The 22942-nt window shown below is 43.4% G+C and overlaps 1 protein-coding gene across 7 annotated transcripts in view; it reads left to right on the top strand.

Moving 5' to 3' along the window:
* The first annotated feature begins 288 nt into the window (after positions 1-288).
* Positions 289-22942, top strand: part of LOC139536278 (potassium voltage-gated channel subfamily KQT member 2-like) — an 80350-nt gene continuing 57696 nt past the window's right edge. For all 7 annotated transcript variants that reach the window (XM_071336658.1, XM_071336662.1, XM_071336656.1 and 4 more), the window contains exon 1: positions 289-727. In XM_071336658.1, coding sequence (XP_071192759.1) covers positions 423-727 — 305 coding nt within the window. In that variant the 5' untranslated portion in view covers positions 289-422. The remainder of the gene's footprint in view (positions 728-22942) is intronic.

Genomic DNA, 22942 nt, shown 5'->3' with positions numbered 1-22942 from the left:
GCACATTGAAAAGCCACTAAAGATGTACAAAATGACCCCATCAAAATGATCTCTGCAAGTGGCAAATGAGCATAGGTTATCCACAGTCAGTGTTCATTTAAACAATGGAGTGCCAGTGTTTACATTGTTTATATATTGTGTTGTTTTCCCTAGTTTATGCCCTAATAAAAATGTAGGACATTTTCCTTTTTTCTGTTGTCAGGTGGACGGAAAACGCTAAAGTAGGAAAATTGTGTTCATTGCAGATTCTTCTCTGCATTTCAATTGGCTTCTCAGAAGCAGGGTAGCCTCAGCCACGCGCACATGCAGGGGCGAGCGCTCTACGGATCATATCCTACACGCCCAGCACTGCAATGCTGCTACCTGGTAAAGGGCGAAAAAAATCTCAAACTCCAAGCTCCCCATGACAGTATTTCGCCAGAATGGTCAAGAAATCCTGCACAGGCGGGGTTTACCCTGGTCCAGCTGTGGAGAAAAAGCTAAAAGTCGGCTTTGTCGGGCTAGAAGCTGGGGCTAGTACGGATTTAAACAGAGATGGGGCGCTGCTCATAGCAGGTGCCGACGCCGAGGCAACAAAGCGAGGCAGCATCCTTAGCAAACAGAGGTCCAGTCTCTCTGGCAAACCGAAGCCTCCAAAGAGAAATGCATTCTACAGAAGAGTGCAGAATTTTCTTTATAATGTTTTGGAGAGACCAAGAGGATGGGCATTTATTTACCACGCATACGTGTAAGTTTTTTGTTTTAGGCTATTTGTTTAAATGGGTTAAAAGCAAGCCTCCAACACTCATGTATCGGGAAGCGTGAAAGCGACCGAATCATTGTGTATTGTTTTGTTCTTTATAAATAGGCAGGGAAGACATGTCAAGACGACTGATTCATTCAGAGGTGTAGCGGTATGGTGGTGGGGCGTGCAATCAGTCAGCATTAATATATAGCTTTGGCGCGCACATAAATCATGTTGATATCGTCATCTTCTGTTAATTTACCATGGATGTAGCCTACGACATACACATACTTTATATGGGATGTGGTATAGGCTATTTTCTCATTAGATTATGCGATAACAATATACTCTCCACTACTTGGCATCGAGAAGTTACCGCAGACTTTATAAATTGAAAATATTTTATTAAATCATTCCAAAGAACTGCTTCATATCAGGTCAAATAAATACCTCGGAAGTTTCATATTGAAATCTGCCATTGCATATAATCTAGGGCTAGCCTACACGAAATAATAGTGTGGTTTACGAATGTTATTCAAATTATGCAAAACTCCAGATATTTTAAAACATCTTGCCTGCCTGGAGTCTGACAGCGAATATTACATCAACACGAGTTGCTTCTTTCCAAGTGAAGGTTCGTTTATGTTGTTGACATAGCTTACTTTATCAATGTAAAATACAATCAATAGGCTACCTAGGCGATCATGCTTTTAGGAAAGTGGACTGTGCATTTTTACATCAAAACATAAGCCTATGATGTGTTGGTGTGAATTCCTTAATTTACACAGATATGTCTCATGTAGAATTATCAACGCTTTACGGTCACGACAGGATTTCCCTTTTAACCATAGTTATTAGGCTACTCTCAGTCGATTTAATGTGATTCTGACTTAGCTAATTGAGCGTACTGCTGCAATCCTTTCAGGGCTTTTCTCAATTCAGCACCAAAAGCAGCTGGACAGCTCCGATAGCTGCTGCATTTATCTCTCAACTACCGCATTTGTTCTGAGAGGCAAACATACAATGTAGCTAGCCTACATTAGACCTATGGTACCATACGAACCAAATGATTGCATCACGGTGTTATTTTTTTAAATTATTTCTGGCTGTTTTCATTTTTTTTCAATGGAGTATGAATCTTTTTTTGTACCAGAGGAGAATTCTGAACATTGAGCATTAAAGGATGAGAAAGCAGCGGATCCTCGCAAACCTAGATTGTATTCATGTTGGTTCGTCTAATATATAATTTATACACTCTGTCTCTCCTTCTCCCCATCACTTACAGTACGTCCTGTTTTCTCTATAAATATCGTCGTGGGCTCTGTCAGAAACATGAGATTCACATGCACAGGCAGTGTCAATCTCTCTTTCACATAGACGTACACGGTATGTGTTTATCAAGTAGGCCTACTTGTATCCAATAATGCTGTTTCTCTCTCCGTTCTTCTTCACATAGAGGAACACGGTATGTGTTTATCAAGTAGGCCTACTTGTATCCAATAATGCTGTTTCTCTCTCCGTTCTTCTTCACATAGAGGAACACGGTATACTTTCATCAAGAAATGTACAGTTTCTCTTTCTCCTCCTCATAAACAAACACAGTAAGAGGCTCATCAACATATTATTTTCCGCAAATGGATGACTATCTTTTGCCTAGCAAATGAATGGACGGTACTTCGAACACATCAGAATCATTCAGAGAATGCATAAAACATTGATTAGAGACAAATGAAAAGTTTTGTCACTGCTATGGGCGTTTTCACACTGGCAGAGTTGGCAAACAGGCATCCTGTGGGAAACAGGCTAGTGGGTTCAGATACATTGGCATTTTTGTCCAGTGGCGAGATTATGAACCCGGACTGACCTGCCTAGGCGTGAAATGGTCAATATGGAAGTTTTATTAAACAGACAAGCTCATTACAAGACACTTCAAACAACAGGCCTTTATCTAGCATAAAACTGCTATCTATTCCAAAAACAAAAACTGTGAATGTACAATAGTCGTAACTGTTCTTTTTGTTTCCTTGAACTTTGTGTTGCAGCTTGCACTGGTGTTACACAGACCGGACACCTGTTTCCCTGACCTACCCCTTTGTGTTGCCCAAATAAACACATGTGTACTGTGTGGTTGTGGGTGGGTGGGTGGGTGTGAGTGAGTGGGTGGGTGGGTGGGTGCATGCATACTGGGTGTGACCAACCCAATGTCGATGTGTGGTTTAGTTTACAGTGCTGGCTGGCAAACTGCAATGGTCCCAAGGGGCCTGGAAGTCTGTCCAAGGCTGTGCTAGGCTTTCCTGGGCTGTGCTAGACCGTGCTAGGCTGTCCTGGGCTGTGCTAGACCGTGCTAGGCTGTCCTGGACTGGGCTATGCTGGGCTGCACTAGGCTGTGCTAGGCTGTCCTGGGCTGTCCTGGGCTGTGCTGGACTGGGCTTTCCTGGTCTGTGCTAGACTGTGCTAGGCTGTCCTGTGCTGTGCTGCGCTTTGCTGGGCTTTGTTGGACTGGGCTATGCTGGGCTGCACTAGGCTGTCCCGGGCTGTGTGTGAGCTAGTGGTGCCTCCGCACTCTACTGATTAACCTGAGTCATTAGGGAGGAAGATGGTGACCTCACCTGAGTAGGTCTGATAAGACCCAGGCACTGCCTGCCAGGCTGACTATTACATCTGACTGCCTGGGACACTAACACCCGCCTGGATGATAACAACGGGACAAATGGATTTCTCCTTCAACATGAGAACAGTGATAAAGAGAGAGGAGGAAGAGAGAAGGGATTGTCTGGCAGCATTATGGAAGATGGTCAAGGGTATGGGAGGTTCCACTGCAGTCTCAGTATGCCAGACTATTGTGTCAAGCATACACCAGATTGTATTGAGAGGGAGAATGGTATCCACAATAAACGCCTTGAGTGATATAAAGATCTGTGCCCATGCACTCATACATGAGATGTTTTTGTATTGTTATTTTTAAAACACCCAAAAGCGATAAGGAAAATCTAAAATCTTTAATGGAGACTCAATCAACCCAACAATGCAATCTTTACACCGGTGCTTGGCCTAAAGAGCCTGCCTTTTGTGTTTCCATGGCTGAGACCAGGGCTGATTTAGTGTCACTGGGAAGACTTATTATAATGTAACGAAAGTCTGATTAATTTCAGATCATTTACCTCCTTTTCCCTCACTGACAGTAAGCCGCTCTGGATAGGAGCATCTGCTAAAATTACCAAAATGTTAAAAAATAAAATATATTCTTTGGAACCTGAAGGTAACGTTGAGAAGGCCTAATCGCAGCTTTAGCAGTGTGTAGACAGGATGTCAACATCATCCGTCTGGCAAAAGGCTGTGGGCCAAGTGTCTGCCTAATGAGGCTGAAAAACTCCCATTGGTGCCAAGTGACTCCCATTGGTTAAGGTACTATCAGAACCAGTCAACCACCTGGACCGGAGTGTCTGATGAGCACAGCCTCCAGTAACTCTCACTGCTAACAAGGGATCAGTGGTGGAAAAAGTACTCTATTGTCATATTTGAGTAAAAGTAAAGATACCTTCATTTAGAACCAGGAACAGATATAGCCCTTGGTTCACTCCAGACCTGACTTCCCTTGACCAGCACAAAAACATCCTGTGGCGTTCTGCATTAGCATCAAATAGCCCCTGCGATATGCAACTTTTCAGGGAAGTTAGGAACCAATTTACAGAGGCAGTTAGGAAAGCAAAGGCTAGCTTTTTCAAACAGAAATTTCCATCCTGTAGCACAAACTCCAAAAAGTTCTGGGACACTGTAAAGTCCATGGAGAATAAGAGCACCTCCTCCCAGCTGCCCACTGCTCTGAGGCTAGGAAACACTGTTACCACCGATAAATCCACGATAATTGAGAATTTCAATAAGCATTTTTCTACGGCTGGCCATGCTTTCCACCTGGCTACCCCTACCCCGGTCAACTGCCCTGCACCTCCCACAGCAACTTGTCCAAGCCTCCCCCACTTCTCCTTCACCTAAATCCAGATAGCTGATGTTCTGAAAAAGCTGCAAAATCTGGACCCCTACAAATCAGCTGGGCTAGACAATCTGGACCCTCTCTTTCTAAAATTATCCGCCTCAATTGTTGCAACCCCTATTACTAGCCTGTTCAACCTCTCTTTCGTATCGTCTGAGATCCCCAAAGATTGGAAAGCTGCCGTGGTCATCCTCCTCTTCAAAGGGGGTGACACCCTAGACCCAAACTGTTACAGACCTATTTCTATCCTACCCTGCCTTTCCTTTCCAAGGTCTTCGAAAGCCAAGTTAACAGATAACCAACGATTTTGAATCCCACCGTACCTTCTCTGCTATGCAATCTGGTTTCCGAGCTGGTCATGGGCGCACCTTAGCAACACTCAAGGTCCTAAACGATATCATAACCGCCATTGATAAAAGACAATACTGTGCAGCTGTATTCATCGACCTTGCCAAGGCTTTCGACTCTGTCAATCACCGCATTCTTATCGGCAGACTCAACAGCCTTGGTTTCTCAAATGACTGCCTTGCCTGGTTCATCAACTACTTCTCAGACAGAGTTCAGTATGTCAAATCAGAGGGCCTGTTGTCCGGACCTCTGGCAGTCTCTATGGGGATGCCACAGGGTTCAATTCTTGGGCCGACTCTTTTCTCTGTATACATCAATGATGTTGCTCTTGCTGCTGCTGATTCTCTGATCCACCTCTACCCAGACGACACCATTTTGTATACTTCTGGCCCTTCTTTGGACACTGTGTTAACTAACCTCCAGACGAGCTTCAATGCCATACAACACTCCTTCCGTGGCCTCCAACTGCTTTTAAATGCAAGTAAAACTAAATGCATGCTCTTCAACCGATCGCTGCCCGCACCTGCCCTCCCGTCTAGCATCACTACTCTGGACGGTTCTGACTTAGAATATGTGGACAACTGCAAATACCTAGGTGTCTGGTTAGACTGTAAACTCTCCTTCCAGACTCACATTAAGCATCTCCAATCCATTTCGCAACAAAGCATCATTCACTCATGCTGCCAAACACACCCTCGTAAAACTGACTATCCTACCGATCCTTGACTTCGACGATGTCATTTACAAAATAGCCTCCAACACTCTACTCAGCAAATTGGATGCAGTCTATCACAGCCCCATATACTACCCACCACTGCAACCTGTATGCTCTCGTTGGCTGGCCCTCGCTTCTTATTCGTCGCCAAACCCACTGGCTCCAGGTCATCTATAAGTCTCTGCTAGGTAAAGCCCCACCTTATCTCAGCTCACTGGTCACCATAGCAGCACCCACCCGTAGCACGCGCTCCAGCAGGTATATTTCACTGGTCACTCCAAAGCCAATTCCTCCTTTGGCCGCCTTTCCTTCCAGTTCTCTGCTGCCAATGACTGGAACGAACTGCAAACATCACTGAAGCTGTAGACTCATATCTCCCTCACTAACTTTAAGCATCAGCTGGCAGAGCAGCTTACAGATCATAGCCCATCTGTAAATAGCCCTCCCAACTACCTCATCACCATATTGTTATTTTTTTGTTTGTTGCTCCTTTACACCCCAGTATCTCTACTTGCACATTCATATTCTGCACATATATCACTCCAATGTTTTATTATTTTGCTACTATGGCCTATTTATTGCCTTACCTCACTAATCTTACTTCATTTGCACACACTGTATATAGACTTTTCTATTGTGTTATTGACTGTACATTTGTTTATTCCATGTGTAACTCTGTGTTGTTGTTTGTGTCGCACTGCTTTGCTTTATCTTGACCAGGTCGCAGTTGTAAATGACAACTTGTATTCAACTGGCCAACCTGGTTAAATAAAGGTGAAATAAAAATATATATATAGAAAGTCACCGACGTTAAAAGTGAAAGTCACCCAGTAAATACTACTTGAGTAAAAGTCTAAAAGTATTTGATTTGACATATACTTAAGTATCAAAAGTAAATATAATAGCAAAAATATATACATAAGTACCAAAATGAAAAGTATAAATTATTTCAAATTCCTTATATTAAGCAAACCAGACGGCACAATTTTCTAGTTTTTATGTATTGGTGGATGGCCAGGGGCACACTCCAACACTCTGACATCATTTACAGATAGCCAGGGGCACACTCCAACACTCGGACATCATTTACAGATAGCCAGGGGCACACTCCAACACTCGGACATCATTTACAGATAGCCAGTGGCACACTCCAACACTCTGACATCATTTACAAATAGCCAGTGGCACACTCCAACACTCTGACATCATTTACAAATAGCCAGTGGCACACTCCAACACTCGGACATCATTTACAGATAGCCAGGGGCACACTCCAACACTCTGACATTATTTATAGATAGCCAGTGGCACACTACAACACTCAGACATCATTTACAGATAGCCAGTGGCACACTCCAACACTCAGACATCATTTACAAACAAGGCATGTGTGCTTAGTGAGTCCGCCAGATCAGAGGCAGTAGGGATGGCCAAGAATGTTCTCTTGATAAGCGTGTGAATTCGACCATTTTCCTGTACTGCTAAGCATTCAAAATGTAACAAGTACTTTTGGGTGTCAGGGAACATTTATGTAGTAAAAAGTAAAGAACACATACCCCCAAAAACTACTTAGGTAGTACTTTAAAGTGTTTTATTAAGAACTTTACACCACTGCAAGAGAGATGCATTATGTTACAAGTGGTAGTGTGGTAATCTAGTTCCCAGACACTTCCACCCAGTGCTTTGTCCAATAGCCTGTGGATGAGGTTTGTAGTGTGGTAATCTAGTTCCCAGACACTTCCACTCAAAGCTTGGTCCAATAGCCTGTGGATGAGGTTTGTAGTGTGGTAATCTAGTTCCCAGACACTTCCCCTCAACGCTTTGTCCAATAGCCTGTGGATGAGGTTTGTAGTGTGGTAATCTAGTTCCCAGACACTTCCCCTCAACGCTTTGTCCAATAGCCTGTGGATGAGGTTTGTAGTGTGGTAATCTAGTTCCCAGACACTTCCCCTCAAAGCTTGGTCCAATAGCCTGTGGATGAGGTTTGTAGTGTAGCAACACTTTACTGAAAGCCAACCGGTATAATGTATTTCAGACTTGTCATTTACATGAATGACACTTTTCTAATTAAGCAATAAGTCACGAGAGGGTGTGGTATATGGCCAATATACCACGGCTGTTCTTAGGCACGAAGCAACGCTGTGTGCCTGGATACAGCCCTTAGTCGTGGTATGTTGGCCATATACCACAAACCCCTGAGGTGCCTTTTTGCTATTATAAACTGGTTATCAATGTATTTAGAGCAGTGAAAATAAATGTTTTGTCATACCCATGGTATATAGGCTGATATACTACAGCTTTCAGCCAATCAGCATTCAGGGCTCGAACCACCCAGAATATAATGTCTTATAATGATCTGATAATGATCCTGATTATATATTGGCCATTTTGAGTCAGTTGAAAATGTCCTACATAGAGAGACACAAAATATTATAAGCCTAATTATAATACATTATAAAGGCTCATGCAGGCTTATAACAAGTCATAAAGGATTATAGCTGAAAGGCCTTAAGTAAGTCCTACTGGTAGTTTTACAGTATATTTTATTCTATAGTTGTGTGTGTTTGAACTATGTACGAAGTTGTACATCTATGGGTGTGCACCTGTACTGACATACAGTACATGTGTCTGTGTGCCTGGCACTGCATAGGTGTGTTCGGCGGCTTAGACTGGTCAATTTGGTGGAGATTTATGGCTACGCTGTGTGACATCATCATGTCCGCCCCTCAGAGCCGCCGGTCACTCCTCACAGTGGGGCCATCCATTTCCCATTGAGGAACCTATTCAGTGTTTTGTGATAAACGCACCGTTAACGAGGCGAGACGCTAGACGAGGCGAGACGCTAGACGAGGCGAGACGCTACACGAGGCGAGACGCTAGACGAGGCGAGACGCTACATGAGGCGAGACGCTAGACGAGGCGAGACGCTACACGAGGCGAGACGCTAGACGAGGCGAGACGCTAGACGAGGCGAGACGCTACACGAGGCGAGACGCTAGACGAGGCGAGACGCTAGACGAGGCGAGACGCTAGACGAGGCGAGACGCTACACGAGGCGAGACGCTACACGAGGCGAGACGCTAGACGAGGCGAGACGCTAGACGAGGCGAGACGCTACACGAGGCGAGACGCTACACGAGGCGAGACGCTAGACGAGGCGAGACGCTAGACGAGGCGAGACGCTACACGAGGCGAGACGCTAGACGAGGCGAGACGCTAGACGAGGCGAGACGCTAGATGAGGCGAGACGCTAGACGAGGCGAGACTGTAATGGAGAAAAGGTTGGCCGGTTTCTGAGTAGTTTCCACCATTACTGTTCGGTTTCATATGACCATTCAGAGAGTTCAGAATCCCTAAAGGTGGAATAAGCCTATGCTGACTTGGTGGGATTTATGTTACACTGGTTGGGAATGTGGTAGTTAGGTGCTATGGTAACCCTGACTGCATATACATGGAGTGTTCAAATTGAAGGCCTGAAGGAAAGTCTTAAAATTGATAGCAAATTATTGAGTACGCCAATATGTGTTATTAGTTGAAAATACGCCTACGCTACCACTCCCAGTGTCAAACCATTATGCTGATCTGGGGTCAGGTCCCCCTTCTTATTCATTCTGATTTTAAAAGGCATAACAGATCCTAGATCAGCAGTCCTACTCTGAGACACTTTATGATTACAGGCCTTGGACTTCTCGATTTCTACCCTTATCGTCCCTTATTAGTCCAAGATGCCGCTGTATTCTTAAAAGTCTTCTGCGGATATATTCTAGGTCAGGTTGAGCTAAGATAGGCTGTGTAATTACAGCCAATTTGGAGACTAATACTACATTATGCATTCAGGCAAAACTTGTGGTTCTAAAAATAACTCTGATATGATAGTGCTCAATCGTCGTGACTTGTTTCCTCAGAGAATACGTCTGGCCTTGCAACTCATTCTTTAGACCAGTGGTTCCTAACCTTTTTTGAACTGTGGTACACTTTGATGGGATAAAAAAATTCTGTGGCACACCTAAACCTTTCCTTATGTATTTAGTGGCAATGACCTTCATCTGATCTATACTGAATATTATTTTTTAAATGATGTTATCTGTGAAAGAGTGTCCAGCAAATCTCTGATAGAAATAAAAACGTATAGTTCTGATAAAATAGGTCTTAGAGGATAGTGTGGTAAGTTGAGAGACATTTTCTACATTCAGCATCACTCCATCAAGGGAATTATATATTGAACAAAAATGTAAACGCAACATGCAACAATTTCAATGATTTTGCTAAATTACAGTTCATATAAGTAAATCAGTCAATTGAAATACATATATTAGGCTCTAATCAATGGATTTCACATGACTGGGAGCCAGTCCCAGCCAATCAGAATGAGTTTTTCATCACAAAAGGGCTTTATTACAGACATAAATACTCCTCAGTTTCATCAGCTGTCCAAATGGCTGGTCTCAGATGATCCCGCAGGTGAAGAAGCCGGATGTGGAGGTCCTGGGCTGGCGTGGTTACACGTGGTCTGCGGTTGTGAGGCCGGTTGGACATACTGTCAAATTCTCTAAAATGGCTTATGGTCCATTCTCTGGCAACAGCTCTGGTGGACATTCCTGCAATTAGCATGCCAATTGCACGCTATCTCAAAACATGAGACATCTGTGGCATTGTGTTGTGTGACAAACCTGCACATTTTAGAGTGGCCTTTTATTGTCCCCCGGCACAAGGTCCACCTGTGTAATGATCATGCTGTTTAATCAGCTTCTTGATATGCCACACCTGTCAGGTGGATGGATTATCTTGGCAAATGAGAAATGTTCACTAAGAGGGATGTAAACACATTTCTGCACAAAATTTGAGATAAATACGCTTTTTGTGCTTATGGAACATTTCTGTAATCTTTTATTTCAGCTCATGACCAACACTTTCCGTGTTGAGTTTATATTTTTGTTCAGTATAGTATTCTAACTTTAAGAAAGATATTTTCATATATTTCAGGATGTTGTGTATTCCTGGAAATAATCAGAATTCATGTAAACGTTAGTTTTAGAAACATAGCTTGTCCAGAAGAAAGTGTTCTCTTGGCACAACTGACCCTAGGTGTTATAACCTTGACTATCTTTATTTCCTTAACGTAATTCTACACCATCAAAATCACTTTTTTGTCTTAATCATTTTAATAATCTTTTAACACGTGTAACACCCCCCCAAAAAAGTTTGTACAATTTAAAACACTTTTAACATAGGCCAGGCCCTGTTGTTACCTCATATCCCCGTGATAATGCCTTGCATCACGCCTGGGAAGAAAACATTTACATTTTCTCAACTTATAAGCGTCATGAAATCAATAATTTGCTAACATTGGATAACATTCATATACTGTCCATCTCTGAAACTTACTTAATTCCTTTGATGATACAGCAGTAGCAATATAGGTATATACGATCTACGGAAGAGACAGGAATGCCTATGGAGGAGGTTTTGTTGCTGTATATGTTCAGAGCTATTATCCTGTAAATTATAGAGGATCTCATGTCAGATGTTGTTGAAGTGTTGTGGTTGCAAGTTCATCTAAAGCCTATTCTTTTGGGGTGCTGCTATAGTCCACCAATGGCTAACAGTCAGTATTTGGATAATTTGTTTGCAATGCTCGATAATGTGTGTGATGTGAACAGAGAGGTCTATTTTCTGGGTGACTTGAACATTGACTGGTTAGCAACTAGCTGTCTTCTCAAGAGGAAGCTTCTAACTGTGACTAATGCTTGTAATATGACCCAGGTTATCACTCAGCCAACTAGCGTGCATACCAATAGTGTTAGATGTGACATCCACTTGTATTGATCATATCTTCACTAATGCTGCAGAGCTTTGCTCCAAAGCAATATCAGTTGCAATTGGCTGTAATTACGATAACATTGTGGCAATAACAAGGAAAGCCAAAGTGCCAAAGGTTGGGCTTAAAGTAATTTATAAGAGATCATACCAAATGTTTTCTCAGGATTAGTTTGTTGAAGATGTAAAACATGTATGTTGGTCTGATGTGTTTGAGGAAAGTGAATCCAGATGCAGCATTGGCAGTATTTGTAAAATTATTATTTCAAAGTTTTGACAAACATGAATCTGTTGATGATGAATTGAAAAATTGTATGGTTCTAAGAAATTATGCAAAATAATTGGCGAACAAGTCAGGTTGCTCAGCTGATTGGTTGACATAATGTAAATTGAGAAATATTATGACTAAACTGAACAAAAAAACAATAAATTATATTACCAAACAAAGATAAATGACATACAGTCATGTGAAAAGAGTGAAAAGTACATCCCCTGGAATATTTTTTTTTTTACACATTTGAACACCACGTTCATTGATAAAGGTAACCCAATTTAACAAATCACACAACAAATGTTTACTTTGAAAATGTTATGCAATTAAAATATGCATTTTCCTTTTGTGAAAAAAGTTAGTACAACCCTACCTTTATCATTACATAAAATGGCTGCACCAAAAAAAGGTGCAAATGATTAGAAAATCATTACAGATAAACTTCCATAAAGATTAGAAACTTGGTCTGGTTTGGTCTTAACTATATGGGTGTGTGGTACACATCATGCCAAGATCAAAATACCTACCCGAGGCCCTCAGAAGAAAGATTATTGATGCCTATGAGTCTGGGAGGGGTTACAAATCCATTTCCAAGCAATTTGAAGTACATCATTCCACTGTCCGACAGATCTTCTACAAATGGAGAAAATTACAGACCACTGACAATCTACCTAGGACAGGTTGTCCCAACAAATTGAGCCCAAGAGCTGACCCTGCAGATGCTCATAGAAGTCTCTAAGAACCCCAGGGTAACATCAAGGGATCTACAGGCCTCTCTTACCACAATCAATATGAAATGGAGGGTTATGGAATGGCCCAGATCTCAATCCTATCGAAATGCTGTGGGGGGACTTGAAGCATGCAACAAAGCCCTCGAACATGACACAGTTGAAGCATGCAACAAAGCCCTCGAACATGACACAGTTGAAGCATTACTGTAAAATTCCTCCCAGTTGATGTAAGAGACTGATAGGCAGTTACACGTTATTTCAGCCAAAGGGGGCAACACAGCTATTGAAGCTAGGGGTGTACTTATTTTTTCTGCACTATGGAATTGCATTTCTGTTGATTTTGGATTAATAAATGATTGCAAAGTATAATCTTTCAGTGTCATTTGTTAAATTATATTACCTTTATCTGTCAATAGTGTTGAAGTGAAGATTACATATCCATCTGTCCAAATATGTTAAAAAAAGAGACAACTTTCCAGGGGGTGTACTTACTTTTTCACATGACTGTAAAACGCAACAGCTCCAGCACACCGGACATAAAACAGCAATCCAGATGTAACCATGTGTTCCACTCAATGTATTATCTGATTGCTATTCTTTCTAGTGGCACTGATGTTCCCCAGTCAAAATCCCACGTTCATTCCACAGGCCACGTTTCTAAAAATATTATCAAGATTAGGAAAAGTTTTGTGGCACACCTGAGAGTTCCTCGAGGCACACCAGTGTGCAGCGGCACACGGGTTGAAAACCACTGCATTAGACGTGACCAACTAACCACTTGTATGGAGAAAGGTGTGCTCAAGTGTTTGACGAGTGTGTCAAAACAGACGCCATTACCGAGTTGACAGTTATTATGTAGGTGACAGCCTTTGGCTGAAAGTGCTTGACAGGCACAATTTTTAAGTGTGTGTGCGTACATTTTGAGTTTGTACCAGTGTCTGCTTGGGTTTGCATAATTGTGTCTGTGTCTACGTTGCAATGTGCTAACACACAGTACATTGAGACAAACAGACCCAATGTTGCAACTTGCTGCAGCAGCTGACCGGTGTCAGCCTGCCTCCTGTACATTACATCAAAGGTTAGTTCAAAGGTTAGAGACGGCTCTGTCAAAACCAGAAAACCTCCAGAAATGTCACCCTGCACGGCACACACACACACCTCAGCGTCGACCCAACACCTATCACACTCCATGGCCAAGCACATCTGAGGTGTTTGTGGATACGTGCCCAAGAAATACTGCCGCATGCTCGGAATATCCAAACAGCCGGCTTCTCTTACCTTCAGAATGAGGCACATCTTTAAGCCATCTTTCAAATCCCCACTCCACCGCTGCCAGATGAAGGGAGGTGTGAAAGCTCAGGGACTGTTGAATAATTAGTATTTGCATGAGTTTTGAATATGGGCATGTTTATCACAGAGAGGGATTAAGAAAAAAAAACATCGTTAAAACAATACATTTAATCTAAAGGATGGTCAGTCCTTGCATCCAAGATTCTGTATGAATTTGAGGGGTTAGATTTCTCCAGGGTTGAGTAGTGCACTATATAGGGAATAAGGTGAGTAGTGTACTACATAGGGAAAAGGGTGAGTAGTGCCCTACATAGGGAATAGGGTGAGTAGTGCACTACATAGGGAATAGGGTGAGTAGTGCACTACATAGGGAATAGGGTGAGTAGTGCACTATATAGGGAATAAGGTGAGTAGTGTACTACATAGGGAAAAGGGTGAGTAGAGCACTACATAGGGAATATGGTGAGTAGTGCACTACATAGGGAATAGGGTGAGTAGTGCACTACATAGGGAATAGGGTGGGTAGTGTACTACATAGGGAATAGGGTGAGTAGTGCACTATATAGGGAATAAGGTGAGTAGTGTACTACATAGGGAAAAGGGTGAGTAGTGCACTACATAGGGAATAGGGTGAGTAGTGCACTACATAGGGAATAGGGTGAGTAGTGCACTACATAGGGAATAGGGTGAGTAGTGCACTACATAGGGAATGGGGTGAGTTGTGCACTACATAGGGAATAGGGTGAGTAGTGTACTACATAGGGAATAGGGTGAGTAGTGTACTACATAGGGAATAGGGTGAGTAGTGCACTATATAGGGAATAAGGTGAGTAGTGTACTACATAGGGAAAAGGGTGAGTAGTGCACTACATAGGGAATATGGTGAGTAGTGTACTACATAGGGCATAGGGTGAGTAGTGCACTATATAGGGAATAAGGTGAGTAGTGTACTACATAGGGAAAAGGGTGAGTAGTGCCCTACATAGGGAATAGGGTGAGTAGTGCACTATATAGGGAATAGGGTGAGTAGTGCACTACATAGGGAATAGGGTGAGTAGTGCACTATATAGGGAATAAGGTGAGTAGTGTACTACATAGGGAAAAGGGTGAGTAGAGCACTACATAGGGAATATGGTGAGTAGTGCACTACATAGGGAATAGGGTGAGTAGTGCACTACATAGGGAATAGGGTGGGTAGTGTACTACATAGGGAATAGGGTGAGTAGTGCACTATATAGGGAATAAGGTGAGTAGTGTACTACATAGGGAAAAGGGTGAGTAGTGCACTACATAGGGAATAGGGTGAGTAGTGCACTACATAGGGAATAGGGTGAGCAGTGCACTACATAGGGAATAGGGTGAGTAGTGCACTACATAGGGAATGGGGTGAGTTGTGCACTACATAGGGAATAGGGTGAGTAGTGTACTACATAGGGAATAGGGTGAGTAGTGTACTACATAGGGAATAGGGTGAGTAGTGCACTATATAGGGAATAAGGTGAGTAGTGTACTACATAGGGAAAAGGGTGAGTAGTGCACTACATAGGGAATATGGTGAGTAGTGTACTACATAGGGCATAGGGTGAGTAGTGCACTATATAGGGAATAAGGTGAGTAGTGTACTACATAGGGAATAGGGTGAGTAGTGCACTATATAGGGAATAGGGTGAGTAGTGTACTACATAGGGAATAGGGTGAGTAGTGTACTACATAGGGAATAGGGTGAGTAGTGCACTACATAGGGAATAGGGTGAGTAGTGTACTACATAGGGAATAGGGTGAGTAGTGTACTACATAGGGAATAGGGTGAGTAGTGTACTACATAGGGAATAGGGTGAGTAGTGCACTACATAGGGAATAGGGTGAGTAGTGTACTACATAGGGAATAGGGTGAGTAGTATACTACATAGGGAATAGGGTGAGTAGTGTACTACATAGGGAATAGGGTGAGTAGTGTACTACATAGGGAATAGGGTGAGTAGTGCACTACATAGGGAATATGGTGAGTAGTGTACTACATAGGGAATAGGGTGAGTAGTGCACTACATAGGGAATAGGGTGAGTAGTGTACTACATAGGGAATAGGGTGAGTAGTATACTACATAGGGAATAGGGTGAGTAGTGTACTACATAGGGAATAGGGTGAGTAGTGTACTACATAGGGAATAGGGTGAGTAGTGCACTACATAGGGAATATGGTGAGTAGTGTACTACATAGGGAATATGGTGAGTAGTGCACTACATAGGGAATAGGGTGAGTAGTGCACTACATAGGGAATATGGTGAGTAGTGCACTACATAGGGAATATGGTGAGTAGTGCACTAAATAGGGAATGTTTACCAAAACAGCGGCAGGGTAACCGCTTTGTTGTTTGAACTGCAGATTGCCAATTTAAAGAAGGCTTAGGAAATTAAATGGATAAAGCAGGTATTTCAGATATTATTCAAACTTTTTCCCTCTCTCATTTGATTTAAGTAAATTATTAATTTCACTGCTGTTATTTTTTGCACAACCATTTGGGTTTCATGAAACAGCTGTTTCTAACAGTGGGTTCCGTTTTCATGGAGGTCTTTCCAGAACTGTTCCTCTTTTGTTTTAACTGCCATTGTCTTAGTCATATGCGCGTATGGACCCTGGTCAAAAGTGGTGCACTATATAGGGTGAGTAGTGCACTACATAGGGAATAGGGTGAGTAGTGCACTATATAGGGAATAGGGTGAGTAGTGTACTACATAGGGAATAGGGTAAGTAGTGTACTACATAGGGAATAGGGTGAGTAGGGCACAATATAGGGAATAAGGTGAGTAGTGTACTACATAGGGAATAGTAATAATATAGGGAATAAGGTGAGTAGTGTACTACATAGTGAATATGGTGAGTAGTGTACTACATAGGGAATAAGGTGAGTAGTGCACTACATAGGGAATAGGGTGAGTAGTGCACTACATAGGGAATAGGGTGAGTAGTGCACTACATAGGGAATAGGGTGAGTGGTGTACTACATAGAGAATAGGGTGAGTAGTGCACTACATAGGGAATAGGGTGAGTAGTGCACTATATATGGAATAGGGTGAGTAGTGCACTATATATGGAATAAGGTGAGTAGTGTACTACATAGGGAATAGGGTGAGTAGTACACTACATAGGGAATAGGGTGAGTAGTGCACTACATAGGGAATAGGATGAGTGGTGTACTACATTGAGAATAGGGTGAATAGTACACTACATAGGGAATAGGGTGATTGATGCACTACATAGGGAATAGGGTGATTAATGCACTACATAGGGAATAGGGTGATTAATGCACTACATAGGGAATAGGGTGAGTGGTGCACTACATAGGGAATAGAGGGAGTAGTGCACTGCATAGGGAATAGGGTGAGTAGTACACTACATAGGGAATAGCGTGAGTAGTGCACTACATAGGGAATAGGGTGAGTAGTGCACTACATAGGGAGTAGAGGGAGTAGTGCACTGCATAGGGAATAGGGTGAGTAGTGCACTACATAAGGAATAGGGTGAGTAGTGCACTACATAGGGAATATGGTGAGTAGTGCACTACATAAGGAATAGGGTGAGTAGTGCACTACATAGGGAATAGGGTGAGTAGTGCACTACATAGGGAATAAGGTGAGTAGTGCACTACATAGGGAATAAGGTGAGTAGTGCACTGTATAGTGCATATAGTGAGTAGTCCACTACATAGGGAATAAGGTGAGTAGTGTACTACATAGGGAGTAGGGTGTCACTTGGAAACATGGCCATACTGTTTTCCCTTTACAGGCAGGTGCCTGGAAATCTATATTTGTTGTTGATTTGAACATAATATGGTCTGAGGGGTCAAGTCATCTGTTGAAGGCCTGCACAGTATATTGACCACAGCCTTGTTATGAGCCATAATCAATGCCTCTGTCCTCAGAGGTGGTCATGTCAAGGAGAGAGCACACACACACACACACACACACACACACACACACACACACACACACACACACACACACACACACACACACACACACACACCTGAAATACGCAGCACCTCATCAAGGTCATCGCTTAGGGACTGCCAGACAGCATCAACTCACATGTTACAACTTACATACCTGTATAGCACAGGTGGCTGGTGGCACCTTAATTGGGAAGGACGGGCTGGCTCACAGTAATGGCTGGAACATAATTAATGGATTGGTATCAAACACATGGTTTCCATGGTTTCCATGTGTTTGATATCTTTCCATTCACACCATTCCAGACATTGTTATGACCTGTCCTCCCCTCACCAGCCTCCCGTGCCGTATACCAATACCATCTTGATACTACTTCACTTTCTAAAACAATCCTATCGTACAAGTAGCCTTCGATTCGAAGTGGAGTGTTTTTTAATTGTCATGCTTCATGAATCCTTCCCATGTTCGTCATTGACCATCAGAATACATGGTTCACTATCATATTCTCAATTTGCTCCTTCAGGCTCCTTCAGGCTCCTTCAGGCTCCTTCAGGCTCCTCCAGCCTCACAGGCCGAAAACTGACCGATCGATCGTTCCAGCGAGCAACACTCTCTGAGTTCAAAGCGGGCCTCCATTTTTAACTGGGCTGTGTTTGACATGTACAAAATCACTTCGGACAGAAAAGTTGGTGGCGGTGGCATCAATTAGCTCGGTCTCCTCAAATCCAATCGGAGGTTTCAGCGAAGTCACTGGGCCCAGATGAGAGCGCTGACCTTCAACCTCGTAGTCCCTGCTGGAGAGCACTTTTCCGTGAACTCATTTGCATGGCGGAGATGTACAGGGTATGCTGAGGGGAATGTAGCTGACTTTTATCACCGTGTTTCAGCAGAACCTAAAGACCTGGAGTGCTGTTGAGATTACATTAAAAGTACATAGTAGTTGCCTCCCGAATGGCGCGGTGGTCTAAGGCACTGCGTCGCAGTGCCAGCTGTGCCACTAGAGATTCTGAATTCGAGTCCAGGCTCTGTCGCAGCCAGCCTCGACCGGGAGACCCATAGGACAGCGTACAATTGGCCCAGCGTCGTCCGGTTTAGGGGAGGGTTTGGCCGGCAGTGAGGTCCTTGTCCCATCGCGCACTAGCGACTCCTGTGGCAGGCCGGGCGCATGCACGCTGACGCGGTCACCAGTTGTACGGTGTTTCCTCCAACACATTGGTGCAGCTGGCTTCCGGGTTAAGTGGGCATTGTGTCAAGAAGCAGTGCAGCTTGGTTGGGTTGAGTTTCGGAGGATGCAGGGCTCTCGACCTTCGCCTCTCCCGAATCCGTACGGGAGTTGCAGTGATGAGACAAGACTGTAACTACCAATTGGATACCACGAAGTTGGGGAGAAAACGGGGTACATTTTTTGTTGTTGTTGTTATTAATCAAAATAAAAGTACATAGTAGCTGCATTAGCTGATTGCTGCTTAACTCCAGACAGTGTCACTGGGAGAAATTAAAAACAAACATGCCTATACACAGACAGACAAACACATACACACCCAAGTGAGACATTACTGCAGGGCTATCTGTTATTTTATTTGTGCGTTGAGTTGAATATTTTTTTTTGATCCGCTGCCCCCGTGCTGTTTGCTGGAGCACTGTGGGGGCTTGTGTGGAGTGCAGTCGTCTTCTCTTTGTATTCCCTCTCTCTTTATCTCTTTAATTTTCACCTTCTCTGTCTTTCTACCGTTGTCCTTTTTCTCTCTCTCCCTCTCTTGCGCTCTCCCCCTTCTCTTGCCTCTCCCCCCCCCCCTTATCCTCCACAGCGCTGGCAGAGATGCTGTGCTGCAGGTCTGAGACAGGCCAGACTTGTCCTCTGGCTCTCTGTACTCCCTGTGCTGCTATTGCTGCTGCTGAGTGGGCTGTATTTCTTCCAGCCTGTCTGGCAGCATCTGTCTGAGCCCGAGGCGAGATGGAGTGACGGCTTACTGTAGCCCACCCCACTGACACTGTGAGGGAAAAAGAGCAGCCGCCTATTGCAAAAACGACCCCAGGAATGGGTTTATCAATGACCAGAGCCTGGTGATATCTGAGAGAGAGAGCGATGGAGAGAGGAGAGAGACCATTCTCTAGGACCCTGACTAATACCTTAAGAGGGAGATAAGCGATACAAAAGGAAAAGGAATCCTTCAACCCTGCTGCTCATCCTCTACAGAGGAGCAGGCCCAGACAGAGGAGCAGGCCCAGACAGAGGAACAGGCCCAGACAGAGGAACAGGCCCAGACAGAAGAGCAGGCCTAGACAGAGGAGCAGGCCCAGACAGAGGAGCAGGCCCAGACAGAGGAGCAGGCCCAGACAGAGGAGCAGGCCCAGACAGAGGAGCAGGCCCAGACATGAAACGGAGCATGGTTTGGTTTACATCCTGTATGTCTCCAGCTCAACCTATGGAGCTTTAGGCTATATTCCTATTCTGTACCCTGTCCTGAAGTGTGCACTCATACACTCTCCCTCATAGATTTACTCAATATTGGACTGGTGTGAGGAATATGGTTGAAACTCCCTGCAGCCATGCTTGCATTATCTGTTATTAGAACATTATCTGTTTATAATTAGACAGGTTCCATTGACCCAAGTTTATTAGCCAAAAGCAATGTCATGACTAAAAAACATCAATTTTGAGTCCGTTTAAATGTTGGTATACAGAAATATAAAACCATATAATAATACCTATAACAATACATTGTAAAGGTTCATACATGCTTATAAAAGGTTAAAAGGATTATAGCCTAGGTTTTAAGTAGTAGGACAAACTTTTTTTTTCTCATCCTTGATACAGCACTGTTCATCCAACGATTCATCAGTTTATATCTTCAAATGTCTGTAAGCGCACTGACGTGGGATGTTTCATCTACGTACTAGACAACTGTTTCCACGTAGTCGAAGGGAACTGTAGGGAAGTCTCATGAGTCTGCAGCGACTCTGTGCTAGAGCACCACAAATGGCACCCTATTCCCTACATAGTGCACTACCTTTGACCGATGCCCACAGTGTGAACAATGTACTTTAAAGGGAAATAGCGTGCCATTTGTGACTCAGCCGCTGTCCTGGTGACGAGCCGCTGCCCATTTTCCCTTGTTGGAAATGTTATGCATCACACATTGATGTGCCAGGGGAAGCATTGTCAGTCATAACAGACAGCAGATGTCTCAGTTGTCCTTGAAACGATACAACATTTTACATGTACACTACCGGTCAAAAGTTTTAGAGCACCTACTCATTCAAGGGTTTTTCTTTATTTTGACTATTTTTCTACATTGTAGAATAACAGTGAAGACATCAACACTATGAAATAACACATATGGAATCATGTAATAACCAAAAAAGTGTTAAACAAATCAAAATATATTTTAATTTGGCAGAGCCAAAGCCAAAAGCCACCCTTTGCCTTGATAACAACTTTGCACACTCTTGGCATTCTTTCAACCAGCTTCATGAGGTAGTCACCTGGAATGCATTTCAATTAACAGGTGTGCCTTCTTAAAAGTTAGGTTGTGGAATTTCTTTCATTCTTAATGCGTTTGAGCCAATCAGTTGCATTGTGGCAAGGTAGGGGTGGTATACAGAAGATAGCCCTATTTGGTAAAAGACCAAGTCCATATTATGGAAAGAACATCTCAAATAAGCAAAGAGAAACAACAGTCCATCATTACTTTAAAACATCGGTCAGTCAATATGGAACATTTCAAGAACTTTGAACGTTGCTTTAAGTGCAGGCGCAAAAACCACCAAGCGCTATGATGAAACAGGCTCTCATGAGGACTGCCACAGGAATGGAAGACCCAGAGTTACCTCTGCTGCAGAGGATAAGTTTATTCAAGTTACCAGCCTCAGAAATTGCAGGCCAAATAAAGAGTTCAAGTAACAGACACATCTCAACATCAACTGTTCAGAGGACACACTGCGGGAATCTGGTCTTCATGGTTGAATTGCTGCAAAGAAACCACTACTAAAGGACACCAATAATAATAAGAGACTTGCTTGTCCAAGAAACACGAGCAATGGACATTAGACTGGTGGAAATCTGTCCTTCGGTCTGATGAGTCCAAATTGGAGATTTTTGATTCCAACCGCCGTGTCTTTGTGAGACGCGGTGTGGGTGAACAGATGATCTCCGCATGTGTGGTTCCCACCGTGAAGCATGGAGGAGGAGTGATCGTGTGGGGGTGCTTTACTGATGACACTGTCTGTGATTTATTTAGAATTCAAGGTACACTTAACCAGCATGGCTACCACAGCATTCTACAGCGATACACCATCCCATCTGGTTTGGGCTTAGTGGGACTATCATTTGTTTTTCAACAGAACAATGACCCAACACACCTCCAGGCTGTGTAAGGGCTATTTTACCAAGAAGGAGAGTGATGGAGTGCTGCATCAGATGACCTGGCCTCCGGAATCCCTGACCTCAACCCAATTGAGATGGTTTGGGATGAGTTGGACCGCAGAGTGAAGGAAAAGCTGGCAACAAGTGCTCAGCATATGTGGGAACTCCTTCAAGACTGTTGGAAAAGCATTCCAGGTTAAGCTGGTTGAGAGAATGCCAAGAGTGTGCAAAAATGTCATCAAGGCTGTAAGGTGTGCGTAATCGGTGGCAGGGAAGTCAGACGCAGGAGAGCAGAACTTGGTAATAGCCGGAGCAGTTTAATAGCAAAACCCACGGCATAAAAAATAACAAGACATTTGGGTACAAAAACCCGTCGTGCACCAATCAACACGTCCACAAGCACTTACAATAAACAATCCCACACAAAGACATGGGGGGAACAGAGGGTTAAATACACAACAAATGATTGAGGGAATTGAAACCATCTGTGAGGGAAAACAAGACAAAACACATGGAAAATGAAAAGTGGTTCGATGATGGCTAGAAGACTGGCGACGCCGACCGCCGAGCACTGCCCGAACAAGGAGAGGACCCGACTTCGGCGGAAGTCGTGACAAAGGCAAAGGGTGGCTACTTGAAGAATCTCAAATATTAAATATATTTTGATTTGTTTAACACTTTTTTGGTTACTACATGATTCCATATGTGTTATTTCATAGTTATTCTACAATGTAGAAAATA

The sequence above is a fragment of the Salvelinus alpinus genome, chromosome 12 (genome assembly GCF_045679555.1).
Source record: "Salvelinus alpinus chromosome 12, SLU_Salpinus.1, whole genome shotgun sequence".
Lineage (NCBI taxonomy): Eukaryota > Metazoa > Chordata > Actinopteri > Salmoniformes > Salmonidae > Salvelinus > Salvelinus alpinus.
This window is presented reverse-complemented; position numbering and strand designations above follow the sequence as displayed.